Raw genomic sequence first — 25,759 nt, 5'->3', positions numbered from 1 at the left:
TGCGTGTGTGTGTGTGTACCGAAGAATCTATTAACCCTCCCCTCCCTCCCCTTCCCCCTCTTTCTTCTCCCCTCTCTTCCCCTCCTCCTTTTCTTATTCTCTTCTCACCCTCCTCTTCCTCCTCCTCCTCCTTTACCCCTTCACAAAACCACTACAACAACGCCCTTTTGTCAGGAGGAGGAGGAGGAGGAGGAGGAGGAGAAGAAGGAAAAGAGGAGAAGAGGAATAAGAGATATGAGAGCGGGGGTGGAGAGATGAGTCGAGGAGGAGGAGGAGGAGGAGGGCTAAAGAAGGGAAGTGTGGGTGGAAGGAAAGGGAAGAGGGGGGTGAGGTGAACATGTGTGTGTGTGTGTGTGTGTGTGTTGACTGAAGAGAGAGAGAGAGAGAGAGAGAGAGAGAGAGAGAGAGAGAGAGAGAGAGAGAGAGAGAGAGAGAGAGACGGATGGTTGGGTACAGCATGAGGGTACAGGAGGAGGAGGAGAGGGGAGGAGGACAGAGGTAGGATCGATCTGCGCTGCGCCGCTTCAAGTCCTCCTCCACCTCCACCTCTTCCTCCTCCTCCTCCTCCCTACTACAATTGCTACCGCCAACACTCCTCCTCCTCCTCCTCCTTTACAAGAGAGAAAAAAAGGGAGACGTTCAATTAAGAATTACCAGACATATCGATATTTTTTTCTTCAGTGTGTGTGTGTGTGTGTGTGTGTGTGTGTGTGTGTGTGAGGATTTAAACGTTAGCTTAATGACTGAGGTATCGGAGTTGAGCACCGCGGCATGGCGTAGTATAATTCCTATCGACCTGTATAATGGCAACACGATTATTTTCCGGATTAGGGTAATAATGACGCTACGGACATATAATTAAAGGTACTGAGAGGAATCCTAATCATCAGCATCATCAGCCCTTACTAATCCACTGCATGAAGATAACAAAACAAATATGAATGATACGATTTCTGAACTTTAACATGTTTTTTTTTATGTAATGCTTCATGTTTTGTTATGCTTTGATATGTTTTTTTATTGTTTTATGTTGTGTGATGTTAATGTTTGATGTTTTTATGTAACGTTTTATGTAATGTTATGCAATGCTGTTATGTTAATGTTAGGGGTTATGAGAACAGAAAAAAATAATGAATACAGAGATGAGCAATGTCAAGAAAATAGTTAAAGGAAAGAGAACAAAATTAAATAATAAATAAATACGTAAACAAATATAGAAATAAGCAAAAGAACAATGATAGCTATGTAAATTACTTAATAAGGTAGTGAGAAAATATATATAACAAAATAAATGAATAAATAAAGTAGGCTTTATGTACAGTTGTAGTACCTAGTAGTAGTAGTAGTAGTAGTAGTAGTAGTAGTAGTAGTAGTAGTAGTAGTAGTATAGTAGTAGTAACTGCTGGTAATAATAATAATAATAATAATAATAATAATAATAATAATAATAATAATAATGAGATGCTTGATTTGAGAGAGAGAGAGAGAGAGAGAGAGAGAGAGAGAGAGAGAGAGAGAGAGAGAGAGAGAGAGAGAGAGAGAGAGTCTTATCTGTATCAATAAATCCCAGATGGTGCCACCTTCTTCTTCTCTCTCTCTCTCTCTCTGGAAAGTAGGTCACGCAGTACCGGAGGGAAACTGGCCGGGTTCCAGCGTAGAGAGAGAGAGAGAGAGAGAGAGAGAGAGAGAGAGAGAGAGAGAGAGAGAGAGAGAGAGAGAGAGAGAGAGATAACACCATATGGGAGGTATATAAATCAAAAAGATTTCTTTCCTACTATCGTTAGACTCTCTCAAAGCAACGGTAATGTCAAAAGGTGTTCCAGCAATAGAGAGAGAGAGAGAGAGAGAGAGAGAGAGAGAGAGAGAGAGAGAGAGAGAGAGAGAGAGAGAGAGAGAGAGAGAGAGAGAGGTGAAAAACACGTATGAAAAATTAATATGGTACTATTAAGAGCAGTAGAAGTAGCAGTAGCAGTAGTAGTAATAGTAGTAGTAATAGTAGTAGTAGTAGTAGTAGTAGTAGTAGCAGCAGAAGTAATAATAATAATAATAATAATAATAATAATAATAATAATAGCAAATAAAACATTGCAAGGTCACGATTTCATTTGGGAAAGCATATCAAACACAAAGGCTGAGTCCGGAAACTGGTGACGACAATGCTAATGCTAATAATGCTAATAAAAAAACAATAATGATGGAGATAAAATTGTTGACAATAGGCTTAATTTTATACTCGGTTCTTTTTTCCTATTATTCCCCTACTACAACTACAACCATTTTGCTTCCTACTACAACTATCACAAAGCAACCACTACTACTACTACTACTACTATTACTACTACTACTTCAACTACAGGACTACTATTACTACTACGATTAAACAGGTTATGCAAGACTCAGACACGATTATAAACATTCTCACAGTATTCTTTCCAAAGTCAATATACGCCTTTTCTCTCTCTCTCAAGAACACGGATATATATATGAATGAGACAATTAATAGATAGATAGGTACGGTAGATATATAATGAGAGAGAGAGAGAGAGAGAGAGAGAGAGAGAGAGAGAGAGAGAGAGAGAGAGAGAGAGAGAGAGAGAGAGAGATATTTTCCTCCCAACCCTAATTTTTGAAGTCTCATTATTTACGCTAAGATGAAAATAAGGGAACGAAGATGTGACTAAACAAATACAATAACAAAAGAAGAGGAAGAAGAAGAAGAAGAAGAAGAAGGAGATGATGATGAAGAAGAGCTAATAAATATGGATGAACAAACACATAGGCAGACAAATAGAGGGGTAAGTACGAGTAGATATAGAGGTAGAGGAGACAGATAGAGAGGATGAAGAAAAACAATATAAATACAGATAAAAAGAAGGAAAATTAGACAGACAGACAGACAGAGAGAGAGGAAACAACATACACACACACACACACACAGTTTAAGTATGCTATGTAAGCCTAACTCAACCTTCCATACAGACAGATTATAATAGACTATTGGAAAGGTCTTTAGAGGATGTTTAATTAAGCCAGGGGAAGGATCCACGCCCTGAAGGATAGGCTAAGTGGAGTCTGGGTGTGTGGAGACAGGATGACATGAGGATGACTCACTCAAATCCTGTGTTACACTTGACGGAGGTAAACACACACACACACACACACACACACACACACACACACACGAGATAAGTAAATAACAAATTCCCATGAAAAAAGGAGAATTCCACACATATTCACACATTATTATTATTATTATTATTATTATTATTATTATTATTATCATTATTATTATCATTATTATTATTATTATTAGTAGTAGTAGTAGTAGCAGTAGTAGTAGCGTGCATTGTTATTATACTAGTTCTATCATATTATTTCATGTAAGTTACAGGTAAATATATATAGATTAATTAATGCAAACAAATGTGGAAGGACAGCATTGCATTCCATCTAAAATTCTGTATGCATATTGTATTATCATTATCATTAGGACTATTACTATCAGTGGTGTTATTATTTTGATCATTTACCTGATGCACACCAACATTTTACACAAACACAAACACATTATTTCCTTATTTATGATGCAAAGGATAACTGGCTGAATATAATGACGTGTAGTCTGCATCATGTTATTAAAATTTATCATCTTGTTGTTCAGTGTAATGGAGAATAGCCTGATAATTATAATGTTAAATAAATGTAAATATGAATAAATTGTTGATGATCACATGGTTGATAATAATGACAACTTTAATATTCCCTTGCTAATCATGAAAAACATAATGGCATATGTCACATGGATTATAATGGCATCAAATAGCTATGATTAATGATAAATGGTTGACAATTGCACTTTAATCATGATATTGGTGGCATAGTATATTAATCTGTTAATACTGACATCAAAATACTAATAAATAAACATGTATGTATTATGTAACCTTTTCCTGGCTTTTTGAAACTTGCTAACTCCTTCTTCCTAACATAAAAAAGATATAACTTATTGTATGTAAACTGGTAACTGTGAGTAAAGGAAAACTGGAAGCTCCTGTCTAACTTAACCAAACCTTCTCCTGCCAATGAAATGTACAAACCCTTCTTGTCTAACCTAACCTAACCTTTTCCTGCCACTGAAATGTACAAACCCTTCTTGTCTAATGTAACCTAACCTTTTCCTGCCACTGAAACGTACAAACCCTTTTGGTCTAACCTAACCTTTTCCTAACACTGAAACGTACAAACCCATCTTGTCTAACCTAACCTAACCTTCTCCTGCCAATGAAATGTACAAACCCTTCTTGTCTAACCTAACCTAACCTTTTCATGCCACTGAAATGTACAAACCCTTCTTGTCTAATGTAACCTAACCTTTTCCTGCCACTGAAACGTACAAACCCTTTTGGTCTAACCTAACCTTTTCCTAACACTGAAACGTACAAACCCATCTTGTCTAACCTAACCTTCTCCTGCCAATGAAATGTACAAACCCTTCCTGTCTAACGTAACCTAACCTTTTCCTGCCACTGAAACGTACAAACCCTTTTGGTCTAACCTAACCTTTTCCTAACACTGAAACGTACAAACCCATCTTGTCTAACCTAACCTAACCTTCTCTTGCCACTGAAATGTACAAACCCTTCCTGTCTAACCTAACCTAACCTTTTCCTGCCACTGAAATGTTCAAACCCTTTGTGTCTCTCCTAACCTAACTTTCTCCTGTCCAACCTAACCTAACCTTTTCCTGTCTCTCCTAACCTAACTTTCTCCTGTCCAATCTAACCTAACCTTTTCCTGTCTATCCTAACCTAACTTTCTCCTGTCTAACCTAACCTAACCTTTTCCTGTCTATCCTAACCTAACTTTCTCCTGTCTAACCTAACCTAACCTTTTCCTGTCTAACCTAACCTAGAGATAACCTTTTCCTGTCTAACCTAACCTAGAGATAACCTTTTGCTGTTCTAATAATAATTCTGGGAAAAGATAAACTGAAACTCCAGTCTACACTAGTCTAAACTAACCTAACCATTTCCTGCCACTGAAGCGTGCTAATCTATCCTATCTAATCTACATCCTAGATTGGTAACACTGAATATGAAAAGAATAAGAACTACCAACCTTCCTGTCTAACTATAAGCAGAGGAAGAAGTAGGTAGCTAATGAAAATAGATGAACAAACAGACAAGCAGATAATTAGAGGGTTACGTAGATATAAAGATAAAGGAGAGAGAGAGAGAGAGAGAGAGAGAGAGAGAGAGAGAGAGAGAGAGAGAGAGAGAGAGAGAGAGAGAGAGAGAGGATGAAGAGAAATACAACAAATTAAATAGAGATAAAAAGAAGGAAAATGAGAGAGAGAGAGAGAGAGAGGGGATGAAGAGAAATACAACAAAATAAATACAGATAAAAAGAAGGAAAATGAGAGAGAGAGAGAGAGAGAGAGAGAGAGAGAGAGAGAGAGAGAGAGAGAGAGAGAGAGAGAGAGAGAGAGAGAGAGAGAGAATGCTGTGATTATAAAAATACTGTAATTTGCTAACCATTCCTGACTAAACTATAACATAACCTAGACATGATAACCTATTACCTCTAAATTGATGACTCTGGGTATAGGGGAAAAAAATACCCAAACCTCCAAGCTCAATCTAACCTTTTATTGTTCCCTATATATGTATACTTATTAATCTTAATGCATATGATTTTTTTTTCTTTTTTTTCTGGATGTAGGGACAAAGGACTACACTATAATTACAAGAGAGAGGAAATAGAGAAAATACAAAGAAAGAAAGACCGATTAAAGGGAGTGATTCAGAGGAAGACAAAGAAGAAAAAAAAGAAAAGGAAAAGGAAAAAGGTCTGGAAGAAAAAGAAGAGAAAAACACAAAGAAGAAATAGAACTTGAAGAAAAATAAAATGGTCAAACACAAGAACTACAAAAGCAACAACTACTATTAGTACTACTATTAATATTACTACTAGCTACTACTACTACTGTTATCATTATTCACAGTTAAGACCACGCCCAGGACAACGCCATTCAAACACACACACACACACACACACACACACACACATGTAGCCTACGTTTTTATTTTATTGTGTATACGTGAGAGAGAGAGAGAGAGAGAGAGAGAGAGAGAGAGAGAGAGAGAGAGAGAGAGAGAGAGAGAATCTTAGGGGGTAGAGTAATATCACTTTGAGAGAGAGAGAGAGAGAGAGAGAGAGAGAGAGAGAGAGAGAGAGAGAGAGAGAGAGAGAGAGAGAGAGAGAGAGAGAGAGAGAATCTTGGGGGTAGAGAGTAATATCACTTTGAGAGAGAGAGAGAGAGAGAGAGAGAGAGACTCATATCACTGAGAGAGAGAGAGAGAGAGAGAGAGAGAGAGAGAGAGAGAGAGAGAGAGAGAGAACAGTGATTACAAGAGAAATAGATTAAGAATTGATAATGAGCCTTTCTTACATACCTGAGAGGATGGAGGTGAGGTCAAAGTACTCTAAACGTGCCCGAATTTCCTTCAAGTCAAATTAAAACGAATAAATAGATAAAAACAGCCTTCACGTCACAAAAGCCGGGGAGAGCAGCGCGCACGTCCTCCACCCTTCACTTCAGCATGTGAACTGAGAAGAGGAGGTGGTGATGGTGGTTGAGAATTTTTAAAGCCTTCTGATTGGTTCCTTGATTTGCTTCTCTCGCCTCTGATTGGCTGATAGCTGATGACGTCACTGCCCCGCCTAATTTTTATCTTTCAAGACGGTCATATTTAAAAGATTTCACGTGCAAGTATTCGTGATGGTGGTGATTATTTTTTTTTATATGATTATTAGTTGTGGTTTCTTTGTTTCCTTTGTTTTCTTTTAATCTCAGAACGTATAGCTAATGAAAGTTTTTCAGCCTCTAACAGAAACGTTTTTGAATATCCTTTGTTTACGCTTTGCTTACGTTTATCATTATTATTACTATGAAAAAAATATATATAGGCTATTTGATCCGTTTAACTTCTTATTACCGTCGAAATTTATAAGTTTTCATTAGTGTCTATAATTCCCGTCATCTCATAATCTCAGAAATTTATAAGTTTTTCAACCTATTGCAAACTTCGACCCATGTATCAATCTTTCTCTATTATACGTCTAAAATCATATTAAAACCTATTATTTTTATATCATTAGTGTGCCTTTTCTTCTTTTTATCATCTTAATACCTCAAAAAATAAACCAAAACACAACTTCATACAAACTTCAATGTGTCATCTTTCTTTATATCTAACATCAAATAACATTAACTAAACTTCGTGAATACTACAAGTCAACTTCGCACAAACTTCCATCATCCTTTCCTTTCCCTAATATCCACTCTAACATCGATCGTCTCCTTATCTGAACTTCCCGAGGTATGAATAGACAAACTAACAAAACTCAACTTCATACAAACTTCATAACGTCATCCTTCCTCAAATATCCACTCTAACTTCGTCACATTTAAACACAAGGCGATATCAGTGTTTAAATGTCCTTATCTGAACTTCCCAAGGTATGAATAGACAAACTAACGAAACTCAACTTCACACAAACTTCATTACGTCATCCTTCCTCTAATATCCACTCTAACTTCGTCACATTTAAACACACGGCGATATCAGTGTTTAAATGTCCTTATCTGAACTTCCCAAGGTATGAATAGACAAACTAACAAAACTCAACTTCACACAAACTTCATTACGTCATCTTTCCTCTAATATCCACTCTAACTTCGTCACATTTAAACACAAGGCGATATCAGTGTTTAAATGTCCTTATCTGAACTTCCCAAGGTATGAATAGACAAACTAACGAAACTCAACTTCATACAAACTTCTATACGTCATTCTTTCCCTATATCCACTCCTATCATCATCACATTTAAACACACAAGGCGATATCAGTGTTTAAAGGTCCTTATCTTAACTTCCTTCAGAGGTATAAATGCCCGGCTTGTCTTATCTCACCAGGCTCCTCACTGGGGATTTACCTGGCCACACGTCATCTCCACAGGTTCAGTGATGCTGGGGAATGACGTCATATATGCTGCGTTTTCCTCGTCTTCTTAAAATATATCAGAACCACAATAGATATATAGATAGATAGATAGATATTTAAGATAGATAGATAAAGAGATAAAGAGAACGATAGGCATATTGATATAGATAGAGATGGAGAGATAAAGATAGATAGTTAGAAATAGATAACTAGATAGAGAGAAGGATAGACATATTGATATAGATAGAGATGGAGAGATAAAGATAGATAGATAGATTGATAGATATAGATAGATAGATAGTTAAAGATAGATAAATAGATAGAGAGAAGGATAGACAGATTGATAATTATAGAGATGGAGAGATAAAGACAGATAGATAAAGAGATAGATAGATAGTTACAGATAGATAGATAAATGGATAGATACAGGAGAGAGAGAGAGAGAGAAAGAGAGAGAGAGAGCACAAGTGTTCCTGTAAATACATATAAAGTATGCACACCACGCGGTCTCTTATCTCTCATGCCTGCGGTAAATGAGCACCTTGGGACACCTGAGGAAGGTAAACTGAGGTAAACTGCATGATCCCCTGGCTGTGTCCCGGGGTATACTGGGTTACTGGGTTCATTCCTACCAAACAGTCCAATAGAGCACATTTGTAAGCTCCGTAACCAAACACAAGACTATTATTCCTTGTAACTCTATTGTTTGGCGTTGATATAAAAAAAAGTAGGAGGAATTTCAGGAAACCACACAGGATATCTCTTTATTAGTGTCTGGTATTGGGGATATAGAGATTGTAGAAGGGAAGAAAGAACGCGGGAGGGAGGAGAAAAGGAAGAATGATAGGAGGAAACTTGACAGGAATATAAAAGGAGGAGGATGTTCAATGCAGAGGAAGAGAGAAAAGAGTGAAAGGAATTTATACAGGAAGGAAGAGTTAATGCTAGGACGGCGTTAAAGGTGAAATTAGGGGCATATGCTATAGATACGCGTTGCCTCAGTGCTCATCTCTGTTGCATTGGGTACCCATTTATCAGCCTGTATGTTAGAGTTAGTTAATGTGAGGACGGTGTTAAAGGTGAAATTAGGGGCATATGCTATAGATACGCATAGCCTCAGTGCTCATCTCTGTTGCATTGGGTACCCTTTCATCAGCCTGTACTATGTTAGAGTTAGTTAATGTGAGGACGTAAAGGAAAATATAAAAAAAAGCCCACTACTTACCGCTCCTGAATAGAGGTCAAAGGAGTGGCAAAAAGAGAGGTCAATTTTGGGAGATATGTCCTGATACCCTCACATTAACTAACTCCAACATAGTACAGGCTGATAAAAGGGTACCCAATGCAACAGAGATGAGCACTGAGGCTATGCGTATCTATATAACTAACTCCTTAAAAAAAAAAAAAAAAAAAAAAAAAAAAAAAAAAAAAAAACTATAGATGCGCGTAGCCTCAGTGCTCATCTCTGTTGCACCGGGTACCCATTTATCAGCCCGTAAGGAAGGAATTGCTGGATGGGCTGCACGTACACCGACTGCCCAGGCCGGGATTCGAACCCAGGCCCTCTCAAAATGCCCTCAGACTCCCTCCACCCAAAAAGAGGAAGAAATTATTACATTCTTCTCGGCATAACCTCAATCCTCCATCCACCTCATGCTAATCTGAAGAAGCCCCCATAACAGAAAATGAATAGATCAATAAATAAATAGGTACATGAATAAATAAAATAAAATAAAGAAATAATAAAGAAAGAAACAACAGATTAGAGAATATAAAAGAAGAAGAGTTTGAAGAGGTCACCATAACAAAAAAAAAGAGAAAATAAATAGATAAAATTAAATGAAGAAATAATAAATAAGAAAAAAAAGATTAGGGAATATATCAGAAAAAGCTCTCTACCTTACACCAATTTATAGAAACTTCCATAAAAAAAAGTAGAAATGATAAAAAAAAGCTTAGGTAACACACAATAAAAAGCTCAATCTTTAGTATGACTGCTGTATTTCGTCACTTGAAAGAACCGAGACAGAAAAAAAAAAAACCCGAGAAAAAAAAAAATCCACTTCTATGGTCAAGTATAGTAACCAGGATGACGCCGCATTAACCATTATTGGCACACGACCCACGAGACGTATCATACAAAAAGGATCGACATACGCCGGAGAGATGCAGGTATACACAGACAACATGCTATAGTGTTTGATTGAATTCGAGACGGTTCAGAACAGAGATCGCCTGGCGGGGAGCGACAATCCCGGCAGAGGGGGGTCAACGGGGGTGGTTCGGGGTGGTGGGGAGGGTGGAAAGGGGGTTTAGTAAGGGGGATATTGAGGTCATGAACTGTAGTGGTGGTGGGTTGGTACGTAATGAGGTCGTATATAGTAATGGTGAGGGATTACGGAAGTGGGGTCATTAGTGGAAAATTGTAGGTGATATGAGGTCATGTTTAGTAAGGGTGGTATGGTGAGAGATTAGGAAGGTGAGGTCATTAGTGGAAAAAATTGTAGGTGATAATAAGGTCATGTTTAATAATGGTGGTAGTGAGACAGGTCATTATGGGTCATTAGGGAAAATATGCGAGTGATAATTAGAGGTTTTGTAACAGTAATGGTGGTAGTGAGAGAGGTCATTATGGGTCATTAGGGAAAATATGTGAGTGATAATTAGAGGTTCTGTAATAGTGACGGTGGTGGTGGTGATGGTAAAGAGGTCATTATGAGAGAAAAGGTGCTATTGAGTGAAGATATGGGACATTACAAGCCTGACTCAATCTGGAAAAAGTAAATACTGGTAACAAACTAAAAAATATGAGACTTTAGAAGCTTAACTCATCTGGAATATGTGAATACTGGTAATAGACTAAAATTATGAGAGGTTCTAAGCTTGACTATATCTGGAATAAAATCTGGAATAAGTAAATCCTGATAAGAAGAGTGAAAATATGAGATCCAATCTGCACAAGTAAATACTGGAAACAGGCTAAAAATATGAGATTATGAGAGATGACAAGCTTGACTCGACCTGCACAAGTAAAAACAAACAAATAGGAGACATTACAAGCTTGACTGAACCTGCACAAGTAAGAGTAGAAAAAAACAGGAGACATTACAAGCTTGACTGAACCTGCACAAGTCAGAGGGGAGAGATAGGAGACATTACAAGCTTGACTGAACCTGGTAAAAAATAAAAACTAGCGAGAAAGTTAAAAAAATAAAACATACATTACAATCTGGACTCAATCTGGAATAAGTAAATACTAATGACAACAGATTAAAAATATGAGATTACAAGCTCGACTTAATATGCAGAAGTGAAAACAAAGAAATATGTGACTATACAAGCCTGACTGAATCTGATAAAAATACCCACCCGAATTTGACCTCTCTTTTGGCTACTTTTATCTTTTATGGGAGCGGCGAGAAGCGGGCTTTTATTTTTTTGCACTCTTTTTGTTGCCCTTGAGCCGTGTCCTTTGATGTAAAAAAATAAAATAAATAAACAGAGGTAAGAGAAGATAAGAGAATGAGATATTACAAGCTTGACACAAATCTAGTTCAACAAATACACATGAACACAGACAGATAAGTAATATTCCACCACCACCACCAGGGTAATAAAGGTCAGGCCTTCCATCCATCCTTTCCCCAGGCAGATGAGCCTCGACAAAGCCCTCCACACTGTAACGCTTACGATGGTGTTTGGTAATGATGAGTATAATGAAGATAAGAAGAGTGATAATGATGCTGGCTTATGTGTTATGGAGTGCTGTACTTGTTTAGTGTTGGTTTTCATATATGTCTTGAATTCTTAATAACATGAGAGTCTGTGGTGAAGATGAGTTGACAGAAAGTTCAACCCTCTGCAAAATGAAAATATAAACATACAAAAAAAGGATTAGAAGGATATACAAGTAAAAATATTGATACTAATTGTTCTGTTAGACAAAACTTGTATAAAACTAAGGTTAAGTAGGACGCTCTTAAGAATATGCAGCTTAAAAATGGAATGACACAAGATGAAAGGAATGAAAAGAAAGAGAAATTGGGTAGTGCTAATGATACTTTGTTGTTCTGTGAGAGGAAACTTGTATGAAAATGAACTTAAGTATGAGAGGAAAAATTAATATAGACTGGCAATGGTATGGAAGAAAGATATGAAGTGCTAGTTAATCTTAAGTATATGCAGCTTAAAAATGGAATGATACAAGAGGATAAGGGAATAAAAAGAAAGAAATTAAGTAGTGCTAATGATACTTTGTTGTTCTGTAAAAGGAAACTTGTATGAAAATGAACTTAGGTATGATAGGAAAAATTAATATAGACTGACAATGGTATGATACAAGATGGAAGGAATGAAAAGAAAGAGAAATTGGGTAGTCATATTGATACTTTGTTGTTCTGTAAAAGGAAACTTGTACGAAAATGACCTTAAATATGACAGGAAAAATTAATATAGACTGACAATGGTATGATACAAGATGGAAGGAATGTAAAGAAAGAGAAATTGGGTAGTCATATTGATACTTTGTTGTTCTGTAAAAGGAAACTTGTACGAAAATGACCTTAAATATGACAGGAAAAATTAACATAGACTGACAATGGTATGATACAAGATGGAAGGAATGTAAAGAAAGAGAAATTGGGTAGTCATATTGATACTTTGTTGTTCTGTGAGAGGAAACTTGTATGAAAATGAACTTAGGTATGATAGGAAAAATGAACATCGACTGACAATGGTATGACACAAGATGGAAGGAATGTAAAGAAAGAGAAATTGGGTAGTCATATTGATATTTTGTTGTTTTGTGAGAGGAAACTTGTATGAAAATGAACTTAGGTATGATAGGAAAAATGAACATCGACTGACAATGGTATGAAACGGTAAGAAAGGCATGGAAGAAAGATATGAAGTGCTAGTCAATCTTAAGTATATGCAGCTTAAAAGTGGAATGACACAAGATGAAAGGAATGAATAGAAAGAGAAATTGGGTAGTGATATCGATACTTTGTTGTTTTGTGAGAGGAAACTTGTATGAAAATGAACTTAAATATGACAGGAAAAATGAATATGAACTGACAATGGTGTGACATGGTAAGGAAGGGATAAAAGAAAGTAATGAAGAAGTCCTAGTAGTTAAATTGGTACTTGATGTTAAGTAAAAAAGTGATTACTAGTATGAAAATAAACTAAAGCATAACACACTGAATAATAAATCCACAAAGAGAAAGAAATGAAGAAGAGATAAAAAAAAAAGAATAAAAGTTGCTATACTGGTACACTGATATCATATAAGAGAAAAACTTGTATAGAAATAAACTTACGCATAACACACTAAATAAATGCAGCTTAAAAGTGATATGGAATTAAAAGAAGCCACTATACAGACAAAGAAAGATTAGGCAAGTAGCTATGTATATATGTATCGGTACTCTGAATGTTATGTATTTACCTAGTTGTGGGTAAATACAACTAGGTAAACACACTAAATAAATGCAGCTTAAAAATTATATGGAATTAAAAGAAGCAATTAGACAGACAAAGAAAGTGTAAGTATCTAGCTATGTATATGTATCCATACTCTGAATGTTATGTATGTGTATGTATGTATGTATGAATAAGCTTAACCATATCACACATAAAATTGAATACATGAGCAAGATTTCTTCACATTACAAACACAAGCCTTCTATGGATCCTCTCTTACAACAGTCTTCGTTCCACTCATTCAGCCTCCTTATAAAACTCTAGTCTTTGTACAGATCTGTTAGTAACTTAGTGGTACATGTATGAGAAATGAGTGCAGTGAGGATTACCGTTAGCAGCTTGAGGTATAGCAGGTGAAGGGAATGTATGTGTGGTTTATAAATGGCAGATATTTGGAGATTTTTATGCATGGTTTACGAGATTTTGCTTCCCCGACTTTCGATAAATTTTTCTCTTTTGTTACCTTGTCCTGCTTCACACATCACAGTGACAATATATTCAACATTCCGGAAAAGTCCACAAACAGTAATATTTATGGATTTTTTTTTATGAGATTTTTGTTTCCCCGTTTTCCACTGTCTTCTGATAAATTTCTCTCTTTCGTAATCTTTTCCTGCTTCACGCATCACAGAGACGATATATTCAACATTCCGGAAAAGTCCACAAACACTAATATTTATGGATTTTTTTATGAGATTTTTGTTTCCCCGTTTTCCGCTGTCTTCCAGTAAGTTTCTCTCTTTCGTAACCTTTTCCTGCTTCACGCATCACAGTGACGATATATTCAACATTCCATAAAGTCCACAAACGGTAATATTTATGGATTTTTTAAAGAGATTTTTGTTTCCCCGTCTTCCGCTGTCTTCCAGTAAGTTTCTCTCTTTTGTAACCTTTTCCTACTTCACACATCACAGTGACGATATATTCAACATTCCGTAAAGTCCACAAAGTTATATTTATGGATTTTTTTACGAGATTTCTGTTTCCCCGTCTTCCGATAAGCTTCTCTCTTTCATGACCTTTTCCTGCTTCACACATCACAGAGACAACACATTCAGCATTCCGTAAGTCCACACACAGTAAACAATTGGTAATATTTATGAGTGTTTTATGAGATTTTGTTTCCCCATCGTTTTATGAGTTTTCCTTCTTTCGTAACCTTTTCCTACTTCATACATTACATACAATACAATCAACACTTCATAGATTCCGCAGACAGCAACCAATTGACAGTATTTGTGATTTTTTATGAGATTTTGTTTCCCCGTAGTTTTATGAGTTTTCCTTCTTTCGTAACCTTTTCCTGCGTCACACATTACATACAATACAATCAACACTTCATAGATTCCACCAACAGCAACCAATTGACAGTATTTGTGATTTTTTATGAGATTTTGTTTACCCGCCTTTCAATGAGTTTCCTTCTTTTGTAACCTTGTCCTGCTTCACACATTACAAACACTACATTCAACACTTCATAGATTCCACAAACAGCAAACAATTGACACTATTTATGAGTTCTCTTTGAGGTTTCGTCTATTATCTTTCAGCAAACTTTCCTCTCTCGTAACTTTGCCCTGCTTTATATATTACACACAATACACTCAACACTTCATAGCTTACACAAACAGCAAACAGTTGACAGTATTTAAGAGTACTTTTTGAGATTTGTTACTTTATGCAAATTTCCTTCTTCAATGCCCCTGTCCTGCCCCAAGCCCCCAATGCAGAACTCAGTACATCAGAAAAACAACACAGTCAACACTCTGCCATCACGACCGGAAAGGCATTTTGAACTAGAATGTGATTATCATTATATTGTACATGACGTTCCTTGCTCTGTATCTCCGAGCGAAATCACACACCAGCGGATAACACAAGAAAGCAAGATCATCGGCAAAACACAAACACCTCGGATGGAAGTCACGGCACGTTATTCCGAGTCACTGTTCGTCTTTTTCAATACAGAACCTCATCACAGAATCTCTCTTGGTGGAAATAAACTTAGAATGAAAGAATACACAATAGCCTCATGTAAAAGCCATATCTGGAATGATGTAGTGAAGGTTTAACTGAGATGGACGAAACGTTTACATGGATAATACTATTCTAAATAAAATAATGAACACTTCCTCAACTGAACATTATATTGTGGCCTTAAATGGGTGGCAACTTTTACGAGAGATCAACGTTGACATAAGTGGCACGATGGATCATTTTCACCTACCATGCAAAATAACAAATAAAATAAATAACTGCTTCATCAACTGAACATATCATGATCTTACAGGGAAGCAACTTTTACGAGAGATCAATGTAGACGCAAGTAAGATGACAGATCATTTTCACCAATACAAAGAAGTCGGAATAATATCAAAGTATCACGTAATGGGAAGTCAAACAAGGCAGACAACACAAGAGGGTTAAAATAAATGAACACTTCCTCAACTGAACCTAATATCATGGTCTTAAACGTGAGGCAACTTTACGAGAGATCAACGTTGACATAATTAAGACGATAGATAGTTTTCGCCTACCATGCAAAATAACAAATAAAATAAACAACTGCTTCTTCAGTTGAATGTATCATGATCTTACAGGTAAGGCAAATTTTACGAGAGATCAATGAAGTAAGACAACAGATCATTTTCGCCTACAATACAAAGCAATCATAATATCAGACTATCACTCAATGGGAGTTCAAACAAGACCGACCCATCGACAACTCAATGGCTGAAAATCTTGAGCAGAAATCTGTGTCAGTATCCTCTTGCAATCATAAATAATAATAAAACAAACAGTAAGTATAATATAGGATGGCACAACTTAAGGGTAATACACAAGACACATCATCTATTTACACATATCACCAGAACGTAATATCAACGCACATTGGGTATACATAACATAAGTATAGCATCACAAATCATATATCTGAATAGCCGTTCGTGTGTTTGTGTTTGTGTTCATGTTTGTGGGTGTGGACATGTTTACAGGATTTGAGTCATCTTTGTATTATCGTCTTCCTCCATGTAAATATTCTTCTAACTCATCCTTAAACTTATGAACGCTGATGGCTTGGACCTCCTCTGGATATGAACAGTTCCATTTGTCGTTAGTTCCTTCCCTTCCCATCCTTTCTTATACTCCTACTCCTCCTTACTAGTATTTTTTGTCATATATAATAGCATACAGTACTTAACAAGCCCATTTAGCCTCAGTTAATGCAGTATACATGTATCTCTTAGCAGCATCAGAAGTCTTATGTATCTATTTTTCAGTGGCGTAAATAATGAGAGAAAAAGAAATGGAAATATCTTACCTAATAACCCTCTTTTAATGTCCTTTTTCCTGCCTTTTCCAACACATAACAGCTGCTTCCATATCCATTATTTAGCAATGTATTAATGAGTAAGAAGATAAGAGAAAACCTAATGCAAGCAACCTTCATAACATCATTCCTTCCATCTTTTCCGGCACGCTGTATAATGGATGCCTATGTACTTGCTCCTCGTTAGTGTAAAAAGTACCGAGAAAATAACCTAACCTGCGTAATCATCGTCATTCTCCCCACACGTCAGTTTTCCTTCAAGGCCAGACAGTTAAGATCCTCCATTTAATCTAAAAATGCGAGGGGAAAAGAAGAAGAAAAACCCGAATCTAACAACCTTAATGTCATTCTTCCAGTAAATCAGTTTCTCTCAAGGGTCAGGGGTAGGGTAAGGTCAAGGTTTGGTGGGCAGGGTTACCTCGTCCTGCAATGATTTAGAAATGAGAGGGAAAGAAAGAAGAAAAAAACTAACCTAACAACCTTCACATCACTCTTCCCACAAATCAATTTCCTTCAAGGGTCAGAGGTAGAGTAAGGTCAAGGTTTGGTGGGCAGGGTTACCTCGTCCTGCAATGATTTAGAAATGAGAGGAAAAGAAAAAAGAACAACCTAACAACCTAACAACCTTCACATCACTCTTCCCACAAATCAATTTCTTTCATGGGTCAGAGGTAGGGTAAGGTCAAGGTTTGGTGGGCAGGGTTACCTCGTCCTGCAATGATTTAGAAATGAGAGGGAAAGAAAAAAGAAAAACTAACCTAACAACCTTCACATCACTTTTCCCACAAATTAATTTCTTTCATGGGTCAGAGGTAGGGTAAGGTCAAGGTTTGGTGGGCAGGGTTACCTCGTCCTCCAATGCTTTAAAATTGAGAGGCAAAGAAAGAAGAAAAAAATAATCGAACAACCTTCACGTCACTCTTCCCACAAATCAATTTCTCTCAAGGGTCAGAGGAAAGGTCAGTCAGGGTTTGGTGGTAGGGTCAACAGGTTCCTTCCCCTGCCAGCTGTCCTCCCCTGCCAAGGCTGGGAACCTCCCTTGGCAGGACAGTGGAATGTACGAAGCCATCGTACAAAAAAAAACTTCCTTCTAGCGAGGCTGAGACCCCTTCAACTAAACTCAACTAAGATACCCAATGACTCTGGGAAAGTATGGCCACAGCTAGAGGAGCAAGTCAAGTTCAAACATTCAAAAATTTATATGCAGATCTCTGTCGAGTGTAGCTGCTGCTGCTGACCTCACAGGGACGGCACTCGGGTGGCTCTCTGGCACCGAGTGGCAGCCTCGTGTTAGTCACCGGCAGGACACACCCACACGCCACGAGATTCAGATTCCAAAAGGGAGCCGAGCCGCCCTGTCTACCTCCACTACACGGGACACAGGAGTTGAGGCCTACACAGGTAACACTCAGGATGACTAGCAGTGCCCACAGAGGGTTGGTAAGCCAAGTATTGAGCATGTGGAAAAGCAATGAGTTGATATAAAAACTAGACTGATGGTGGCCCTCCGTACGACCGGGCCATGAGGGCGTGCCGGCCGGTGGGAGGCGCCAAGCTGCCTCCCCCTGCCGCCGTGCTGCCGAGAGGGCCCGGGGAGGAGGAGGCTTACAATTAGCTGATATTTAAAAGTTTTGTGTTCAACCACAGTAATTAGATTAGATACAAAAGTCTGCAAAAAAATTTGAGTTGATTCATGACATGGAAAAATAATGGAATGGCTAGATGGTTAGCTTTTGATATGAACATAAAGCGTCTAGCAGCTAGAAATCTTGGGTATACAAAATACATACTGTATATATTATCAAGTTGAGTTTCTTACGGTGTGGCAGAGTACTTCATAGCAATGTTTTGTGACGACAACTCTCACAGAACGTTTTTGCCATCTGTTTCCTTCACCAGCAGCCACCAGCCTCACCTCAACCCACACAGTGCATGGAGTGTCCTCAACCCTCTGCTGTGGTGACTTTGTGTTTTCTGAATCAAGCATTACCAGTGTATCACATGGACTCAGCGAAGAGGGACAACACTACTGGGTAAAGAAACGTCACCCGAGCCACCTGGAGCAGTGGGGGTGGATGCGGAGGTTCGTTATATGCATACATGAGAAAGAAGATGGGATGTGACTTGCCCAGTACGACGCTCACTTCCCTCTGAGCTATATGGAAGATACAAATATAGGATTTATGTACAATATCTTTCTCTCTGGGGTGATCGGCTAGTAACGGCTACAAACACTGGGGAAGCAATCAAGGCCTTTGCGAGACTCTGAAGCTGGCTGAACACTCGGAGACATGTGTTTGTGTGAGTAGGTTTGTGGGTGTGTATGTGAGTGAGTGTGAGTGCGTTTGTGTGCGTGTGTGCGTGTGTGAGTGTGTGATGGAATGAAGAGGAGAGAGTATCAATACATCTCTAGAACTGAATTTGATCATATTTTTAGTGTCATTTCCTTCAGCCTTTCAAGAAGCAACACATATGAAGCATTTTTTATACATTTTACAAGTGTTTCAATCTCTCCCCTTTTAATATAGTAAGGGAAACAGACTGAGGAGTAAAAAGTATATATAAAAAGATGCTCATAACAAACTGCTTCATAAACTGCAAGAAAATATGCCTTAAAAATGAATAATCCAATTTCGCTCGCCAATGCCAAGACAACCAATGACGAACTAATCCGAGGCTTCCATCAGCACACAAACACCTTGATCACTCCCCTTACAGACCCATGACGACTATTCTTAAGATTACTTCAGAGGTTATAGAAACCCTACAAAAGCATATGTACAATACCTTAAGGGGGGTATAATCTCATTGTTTTGGGATCCACTCCTTTGCTGGGGACCCTGGGGGCATCCTATACAGCTGTACACGTGAGACTGGAAGACCAAATTGATGAAGTATTTGCAACTTGTATGATTCATTCTCGGTAATGCTCAGAACGCACCACACGACTGTCATACGGGTAGATGGGAAATAAGGCAAAGTATGGATGAAAAGAATATACAGAGAGGAAAATAACCTACTCATGGCAAAAAAACAAAAAGGATGTACTTAGAGGAAAATGATGTCTTATATGGCAAAAAGTGGAGGAAAATAACCTATCTCAAAGGGTAAGAAAGACAAAAGAATGTACTTGGAGTAAAATGACGTCTTATATAGCAAAAATTGATAAAAAAGAATGTATAAGCAGAAATATAACTTAGTTCACATGGCACAAAATGGACAAAAGGATTTATGTGGAGAAAAATCATTAATCTCATATACCAAAAATGACAAAAAGAACAAATATGGAGAAAAATACCGAATCTCATGTGACAAAAAAAAAATAAAAATAAATAAATAAAAATAAATAAATAAATAAAAAATAAATAAAAAATAAAAAATAAAAAAAATAAAAAAAAGGTATATATGTGGAAAAATCTCCTATGGCAAATAACGGACAAAAGGAAAGTGTACAGACAAAAATAACTTATAGTATGGTAAAAAAAAGAATACATGTAGAAAAATCACTAATCTTACATGACAAAATTCTTTAAGTGTTGCTCAGAACACACCACATTCCTGCCTAAAGAAAGATAGATGACACAAATAAATAGACGACACAAACTTCTGTATAAAACGTCACTACAAAACAACATATAAAAACCATGGTGTGAAAACCTTGACACAAATGCATAGACTAACATTAAGGAACTAAACTCACTTAAAACAATATGAAGATGAATGTCTTTTAGAAGGAAGGTATGGAACTGGGTCACTATGGGTCGTATTATAAGACACTTCGTAGCCCAAGAACGCATATTTGGCAATGCATTCGTAAGAGTTGTGGGGATTTCTAGGGGTAGTTTTATGACCATGGTGGTAGTCTGACCCTTCCTCTGTACTGTGAACCTGAAGAAACACTCATTAGAACCCGATTGACCCCTTCTTTGACCTTTAGAAATAGCTGATGTGAGAAGCGAAACTGTCTTATAATACTGACCTATATGTTTTTTAATCTTTTTTTTTGAGAAGTGACCCAGGAGAACTGATGAGCATTTTATGACCTCGCCGCACCATAACCAGCAACTTGACGGTGGCTTGGCGGGGCTTCAAGAGCTACTCAATGAACAGGTAGGGTATGTTCGCCAATTAGTACACACACCATTCCATTTAGTATTCGCACCAGGAAATATATTACATACTCTGGAAAAATTAATAGGTGTAGATATGAATGCTGATGGCTTGAACCTCCTCTGAATTTAAACAGTTTCATGGGTTAGTTCCTTCCTCCCTCTTCCTTCTTCTACTTCTCATCCTTATTAGTGCCACTCCTTGTCATATATAACAGCATGCTTAATAACCCCTTAGCCTCAGTTAATGCAGAATATATTTATCTTTTAAAAGCACCAGAAGTCTTATGCATCTATCTCTTTCTCATAATAAACTTGTCTGGGATTTTGAACTGACGTACAGAAATGACCTCCTTTTCAATATATAGAGCTATGGAAAACTGAATCATGTTACAGAAATAAGCTCCTTTTTAAATGAACTTCTCTGAAAAATTAATTGATGTATAGAAATGAGCTTTTTCAAAATATATTGCTTTGGAAAATTGAATTGAGCTTTTGAGATGAGCACTTTTCAAAATAAACTGCTCTTGAAAATTTAATTGAGCTGTAGAGATGAGCACTTTTCAAAATAAACTGCTCTGGAAAATTTAATTGAGTTGCAGAGATAAGCACTTTTCAAAATAAACTGCTCTGGAAAATTTAATTGAGCTGTAGAGATGAGCACTTTTCAAAATAAACTGCTCTTGAAAATTTAATTGAGCTGTAGAGATGAGCACTTTTCAAAATAAACAACTACGAAGAACTGAATTGAGTTATAGAAATGAGATCTTTTTCAAAATAAACTAGTGCTTTTAAAAATTTGATTGAGGCACAGAAATGATCTCTTTTCAAAACAAGGTTGGTGGTTGTGGTGGTGTGTACTAAGAGGCATACAAACCCTCCATAAACTCCATGTAATTTCCCTTCCATCACAAAATATCATAAAAAAAGATTAAAACCAGAACTTATTTTACACATTTTTCCAAGGAACTTAAAATCCACATGTTATAATCGTGGAGTTTCGTCAGTGTATCGCAAGGCGTGTCAATTTTCCTCTGATTTGAACCTCCAATGAGTGAGGAGACGGAATCAACACATTGGTTAATATATTCCGTTAAGAAGACGATGTTTGCTTATCTGGACACACCATTCTCATATTCCCATTAGGACCCAGAGGAGAAAAAATGTACTCGGGAAAATTTAACTCGACTAAAAAAAATAAAAATATAAGAAGGATGTTGAAAAAGTATATAAAAGACACTCAAAATCTAACTAGTCTGAAAAATAGATACTGAAATTTTGACTTGAATAAAAAATGAAAAATAAAAAAGGCGTTTCTCGGCCAACAGCCAAGCAGTGGAGTACTTAAGGGCTGACTAAGAATCAAGACCTGAGGGGATCCAGCATTTTCAAATATATGGAAATGAGAATAAGTCAGTGAATAAGAATATGAACATTACAATTTACAAACATTCCTTACTTTTAAACCTTTCTCAATATTCCTGATAGTTTTCCCTCATGAGCGCTAACAGGAATGACGTGCAGGTATGTATGTAAGGACTCGCAAACACAACCCTCAGGCCGTCTTGAGTCGCTCGGAAAGTTGACACAGCCTTGATGAGAGAGTGACAACGTGTGGGGAGGTTCTGAAGCACTACACCGTTGAGCAGAGGTGAAGAAACACGTCACGTCTGAGCCAAAGACCCGAAACAGCTCCAGAGTCACTTTGAGGAGGCATTTCGTACGACCTTGAGGGTGGCGGTCCATCAGGCTTGTTAATGATCGATTGACGGGACACGGAAAACAGCAAGTGGATGAGTGGACGTCATAAGCAAGCTATTTTTTCTTTTCTCTTTTTTTTTTTAAGTTCTGATGAGTCCATGTCCTGCTTTGATGAATTTGGTTTGCTCGTTGACTTGTAATCATCGTTGCAGCTAGTATGTGTATCAGAAAAATCAATTATGTACTCTGGTAAGCTGGGTTGAGGTACAAATATCATAAAAGTCAAAATAAAGAATGGTTATCAACCCATATTTTGACTAGCAGTTCATTTCTATACCTCAGTTAAGCTTTCTAGGGTATTTTTTTCTCCTGATACAACTCTACAAGCTGGAACAGAGTGTATGGAGTCATGTACAGCCACCTTAACTGTTTTTAATGTTTATATTCTATGTTCTGAACCTTTTAAGCTCCCTGATGGACCCCTCCCCTCTGAGGCAGTAGTAGGGGATGCCTGCCACTTCATACACACTCTTCAATTAGTACTCACAGGAGGGAATAAACTGCAGTGGAATATTAGCTGAGACAGCCAAAATAAATCATGCTTTGCAGTATCTATGTGACAAGTTCATTTTCATACCTCAGCTAAAGTCTCCTGAGTGGTTTTTCCCCCTGCTATGGGTACTGACTGGGCTGGTGAGTAGAGTCTGGCAAGCACGCCCTGGTAGTGTAGCAGTTCCGCCTGGCTCCCAGACTGGACCTGGCTACAGCACAGCAGCACATTGTAAGTGGAAGCCCAGGGAAATGTTAAACTGCTATGCATGTGAAACAGGGAACTTGGTTGAAAGGCAAACACATCTCAGTTTGTATAAAATGCAGGGTGTTTGAAATAAGACTTGCGTGTTTGTCACCCCATTAGTTGTTTCTTCATGTCATGAGGTATCGTGAGGTGTCTTTGGAAAAATAGGATTTTGATAGAAATGTATTCCTGATTCTTAAAAGATGAAACTTCAAATGTGACAAGCCACTTAAAATAGTTCTTTGTATAGGAATATTATTATTATTATTATTATAATTATCATTATTACCTTGCATGAGAGGATGCAGCAATGTGAATGAAGCCAAAGAAATCTGTGCTATCAAGCTGAGTTGGCAAAGCAGGCCGCCCACGCAGGCAACTGCTCTTCAGCACCTCACACTTGGATATATATATATATAAAAAATAAAGCTGAAATTTTTCTCAGCAATCTCTGGTTGAAAAGTTTTGAAGAAATACTAATCACACACTCACAGGTTGAGCCGTGGCCACAAGAAAATGGAAGATCACTTGAGGACTGTGGCGAGGCGGACACACGGGCGGCCCCCCCACAGAGCACAACACAGAGAGTGGGTCACCGCCGGCGGCTGGCTGCCCACCGCTCACCGCCGCCCCTACACGTTTGTATTGACAAGTGGACCCAGATCAATATATACCAGAAATATCACATAGCAAGGCAGAGTAGTTATACTAGTCTCAACTAACCACCTGTCTGTCTAAACTACCATTCCTCTGCTGCCGTCACACTGCTCGCCAAACTACTGGGGCCGCGTTCACTTCTCGGAGACTAGGAAGCAACAGTGGGCAGCGTCTTCGGCCATACTTACTGAGATGGTTTCCCTGTCACAATTCTCCTACGGCAAGAATACAAAAGAATTTCCCCTACGTAAGTTTGCTGAAGCAGAGAGAGGGGCTGCGGGTGAAAGCTTTGTATGGGCCGGGAACTCTCAATAAATATGGCGGAAAACATCTGCCTTGAAACAGTTAGTTGACAGAGACCCAGATAGACATCGTTAGATTTCAGATACTGTACCGCACATTTGGGTACACATACACACACACATACGGACATTCACACACAGATCCATACACATACAAAAGATGTTCAGTGTTAAAGCTAATGGAATGCAACCTTAATACACTCAGCCAGCCTGTCGTGCATCCCATCATTGCACAAAACGGAGATATTGCACGCCCTTGACACTCTTCCTCTAGACACACTGAACGCTAATCTCGAAGAGTACAAACCTCGCCCCCACACAAGCGTACAACTGGCCTTGGTGGGGCTTCTTCCTAACGTGGCACGGCTCCTAAAAAGTGGTTCTCGGGCTGACTCACTTACGCACACACGAACGCAAGAGTTAGCGAAACTCGGCCAAGCGAAACCGACACCTCGATCAAGATGAAGCGAAGGAAGCAGAACTACAACCTTCCATGAGATGCCATTTTTGTTCTGCCTTCTGTTCCTGAGCATCGCCTATTTGTACGCACCTCTCCAATTAGTCCTCATATACAGGAAAAATAGCACCCAGAATAATTGAGCGAGGATATAAAAAATGAAATTGTCAAAGTAAAGAATGTCTTGATCCGTTCATTTCGACAATCCCTTATTTTCAAATCTCAAGCTCAATTTCCTGAAGCTTTTTTTTTTACGTATCTGAGAAAAAAATAGCACCCAGAAAAACTGAACTCGGATATAAGAACTGAAATCGTCAAAATAAAAAATGTCTTGCAACTTTCATTTCGACAATCCCTCATATCCAAACCTCAAGCTCAATTTTCTGATGCATCATTTTACGTATATGAGAACTAGTGAGTGGAAACGGTACATACAAACTAACGAACATACTCAATGGTTCACCTCGTCTACCAAGTAACCTCGACACATGTTTTCTGCTTCTTGGTTACACTTTCCTTTGTCTGATGATTGACCTAGACAGCTCTCCTTTCACCCCTCAGTTGTGCTTCGCCTTGTGTCCATTCATGTAGTCTTTCCAGCGCAGGGCAGTGGTGGAGAGGATGGGGTCTGCGTCGAGGGAGGCCAGGAGCAGCAGCTGGGTGATGTGGGTGGTGTGGTAGTCCCAGCGAGCTCGGTTGGGAGCCACGTGCGTTGTGAAGTGGCGCAGGTCATACAGGGACCCCCAGCCGGTGTCGAAGAGGGGCAGCAGCGCCTTGAGTGATTTCATGCCACTCTCAAATAGTTCCCGGCTGATGTTGCTCTCTTCACTCCTGTTGGGAAAAGAGTGAGCATTGGTTCTGTTTTATTATTTTTTTTCTTAACTTCAGAGGAAACAGTAATGTAAAGTTTGGGGT

General features: G+C 38.1%; 2 protein-coding genes and 2 long non-coding RNA genes across 12 annotated transcripts in view; 1 reads left to right on the top strand and 3 right to left on the bottom strand.

Annotated features, from left to right (window-relative positions):
* LOC126997016 (CYFIP-related Rac1 interactor B-like) overlaps window positions 1–6,605 on the bottom strand; it is a 37,652-nt gene extending 31,047 nt beyond the window's left edge. For both annotated transcript variants that reach the window (XM_050858050.1, XM_050858051.1), the window contains exon 1: window positions 6,456–6,605. The gene's annotated coding sequence lies outside the window, so the exon portion shown is untranslated. The remainder of the gene's footprint in view (window positions 1–6,455) is intronic.
* Window positions 6,606–9,989: 3,384 nt separating this feature from the next.
* On the bottom strand, window positions 9,990–12,580 carry LOC126997012 (uncharacterized). Of its 2 annotated transcripts, XR_007751820.1 has the most exons (3): window positions 12,434–12,580; window positions 11,131–12,298; window positions 9,990–11,078 (listed from the first exon to the last, which is right to left on the bottom strand). It is a non-coding gene; the product is annotated as an uncharacterized LOC126997012 (long non-coding RNA). The 2 variants fall into 2 exon arrangements; XR_007751819.1 differs by having other exon boundaries at window positions 9,990–12,298.
* Window positions 12,027–20,373, top strand: LOC126997013 (uncharacterized). 2 transcript variants are annotated; one of them, XR_007751822.1, is made up of 5 exons: window positions 12,027–12,111; window positions 12,304–12,708; window positions 12,844–14,005; window positions 14,292–17,348; window positions 17,494–20,373. It is a non-coding gene; the product is annotated as an uncharacterized LOC126997013 (long non-coding RNA). The 2 variants fall into 2 exon arrangements; XR_007751821.1 differs by having other exon boundaries at window positions 14,292–20,373.
* LOC126997011 (D-glucuronyl C5-epimerase B-like) overlaps window positions 14,598–25,759 on the bottom strand; it is a 114,234-nt gene continuing 103,072 nt past the window's right edge. The window contains exons 12-13 of one of the 6 annotated variants that reach the window (XR_007751818.1): window positions 14,789–25,675; window positions 14,598–14,650 (exon numbers count right to left, since the gene is read on the bottom strand). Coding sequence is in view for 1 of the 6 variants with exons in the window: in XM_050858048.1 (XP_050714005.1) it covers window positions 25,402–25,675 (274 nt within the window). In the remaining 5 variants the exon portion in view is untranslated. Of the gene's footprint in view, window positions 25,676–25,759 lie in introns of all 6 variants that reach the window. The other 5 variants (XR_007751813.1, XR_007751817.1, XR_007751814.1 and 2 more) reach the window with 5 other exon arrangements.

Source organism: Eriocheir sinensis, chromosome 11, assembly GCF_024679095.1.
Source record: "Eriocheir sinensis breed Jianghai 21 chromosome 11, ASM2467909v1, whole genome shotgun sequence".
In the NCBI taxonomy this organism is placed as follows: Eukaryota; Metazoa; Arthropoda; class Malacostraca; order Decapoda; family Varunidae; genus Eriocheir; species Eriocheir sinensis.
Note: the sequence above shows the minus strand (reverse complement) of the source record. Positions and strands in the feature narration are given on the sequence as shown.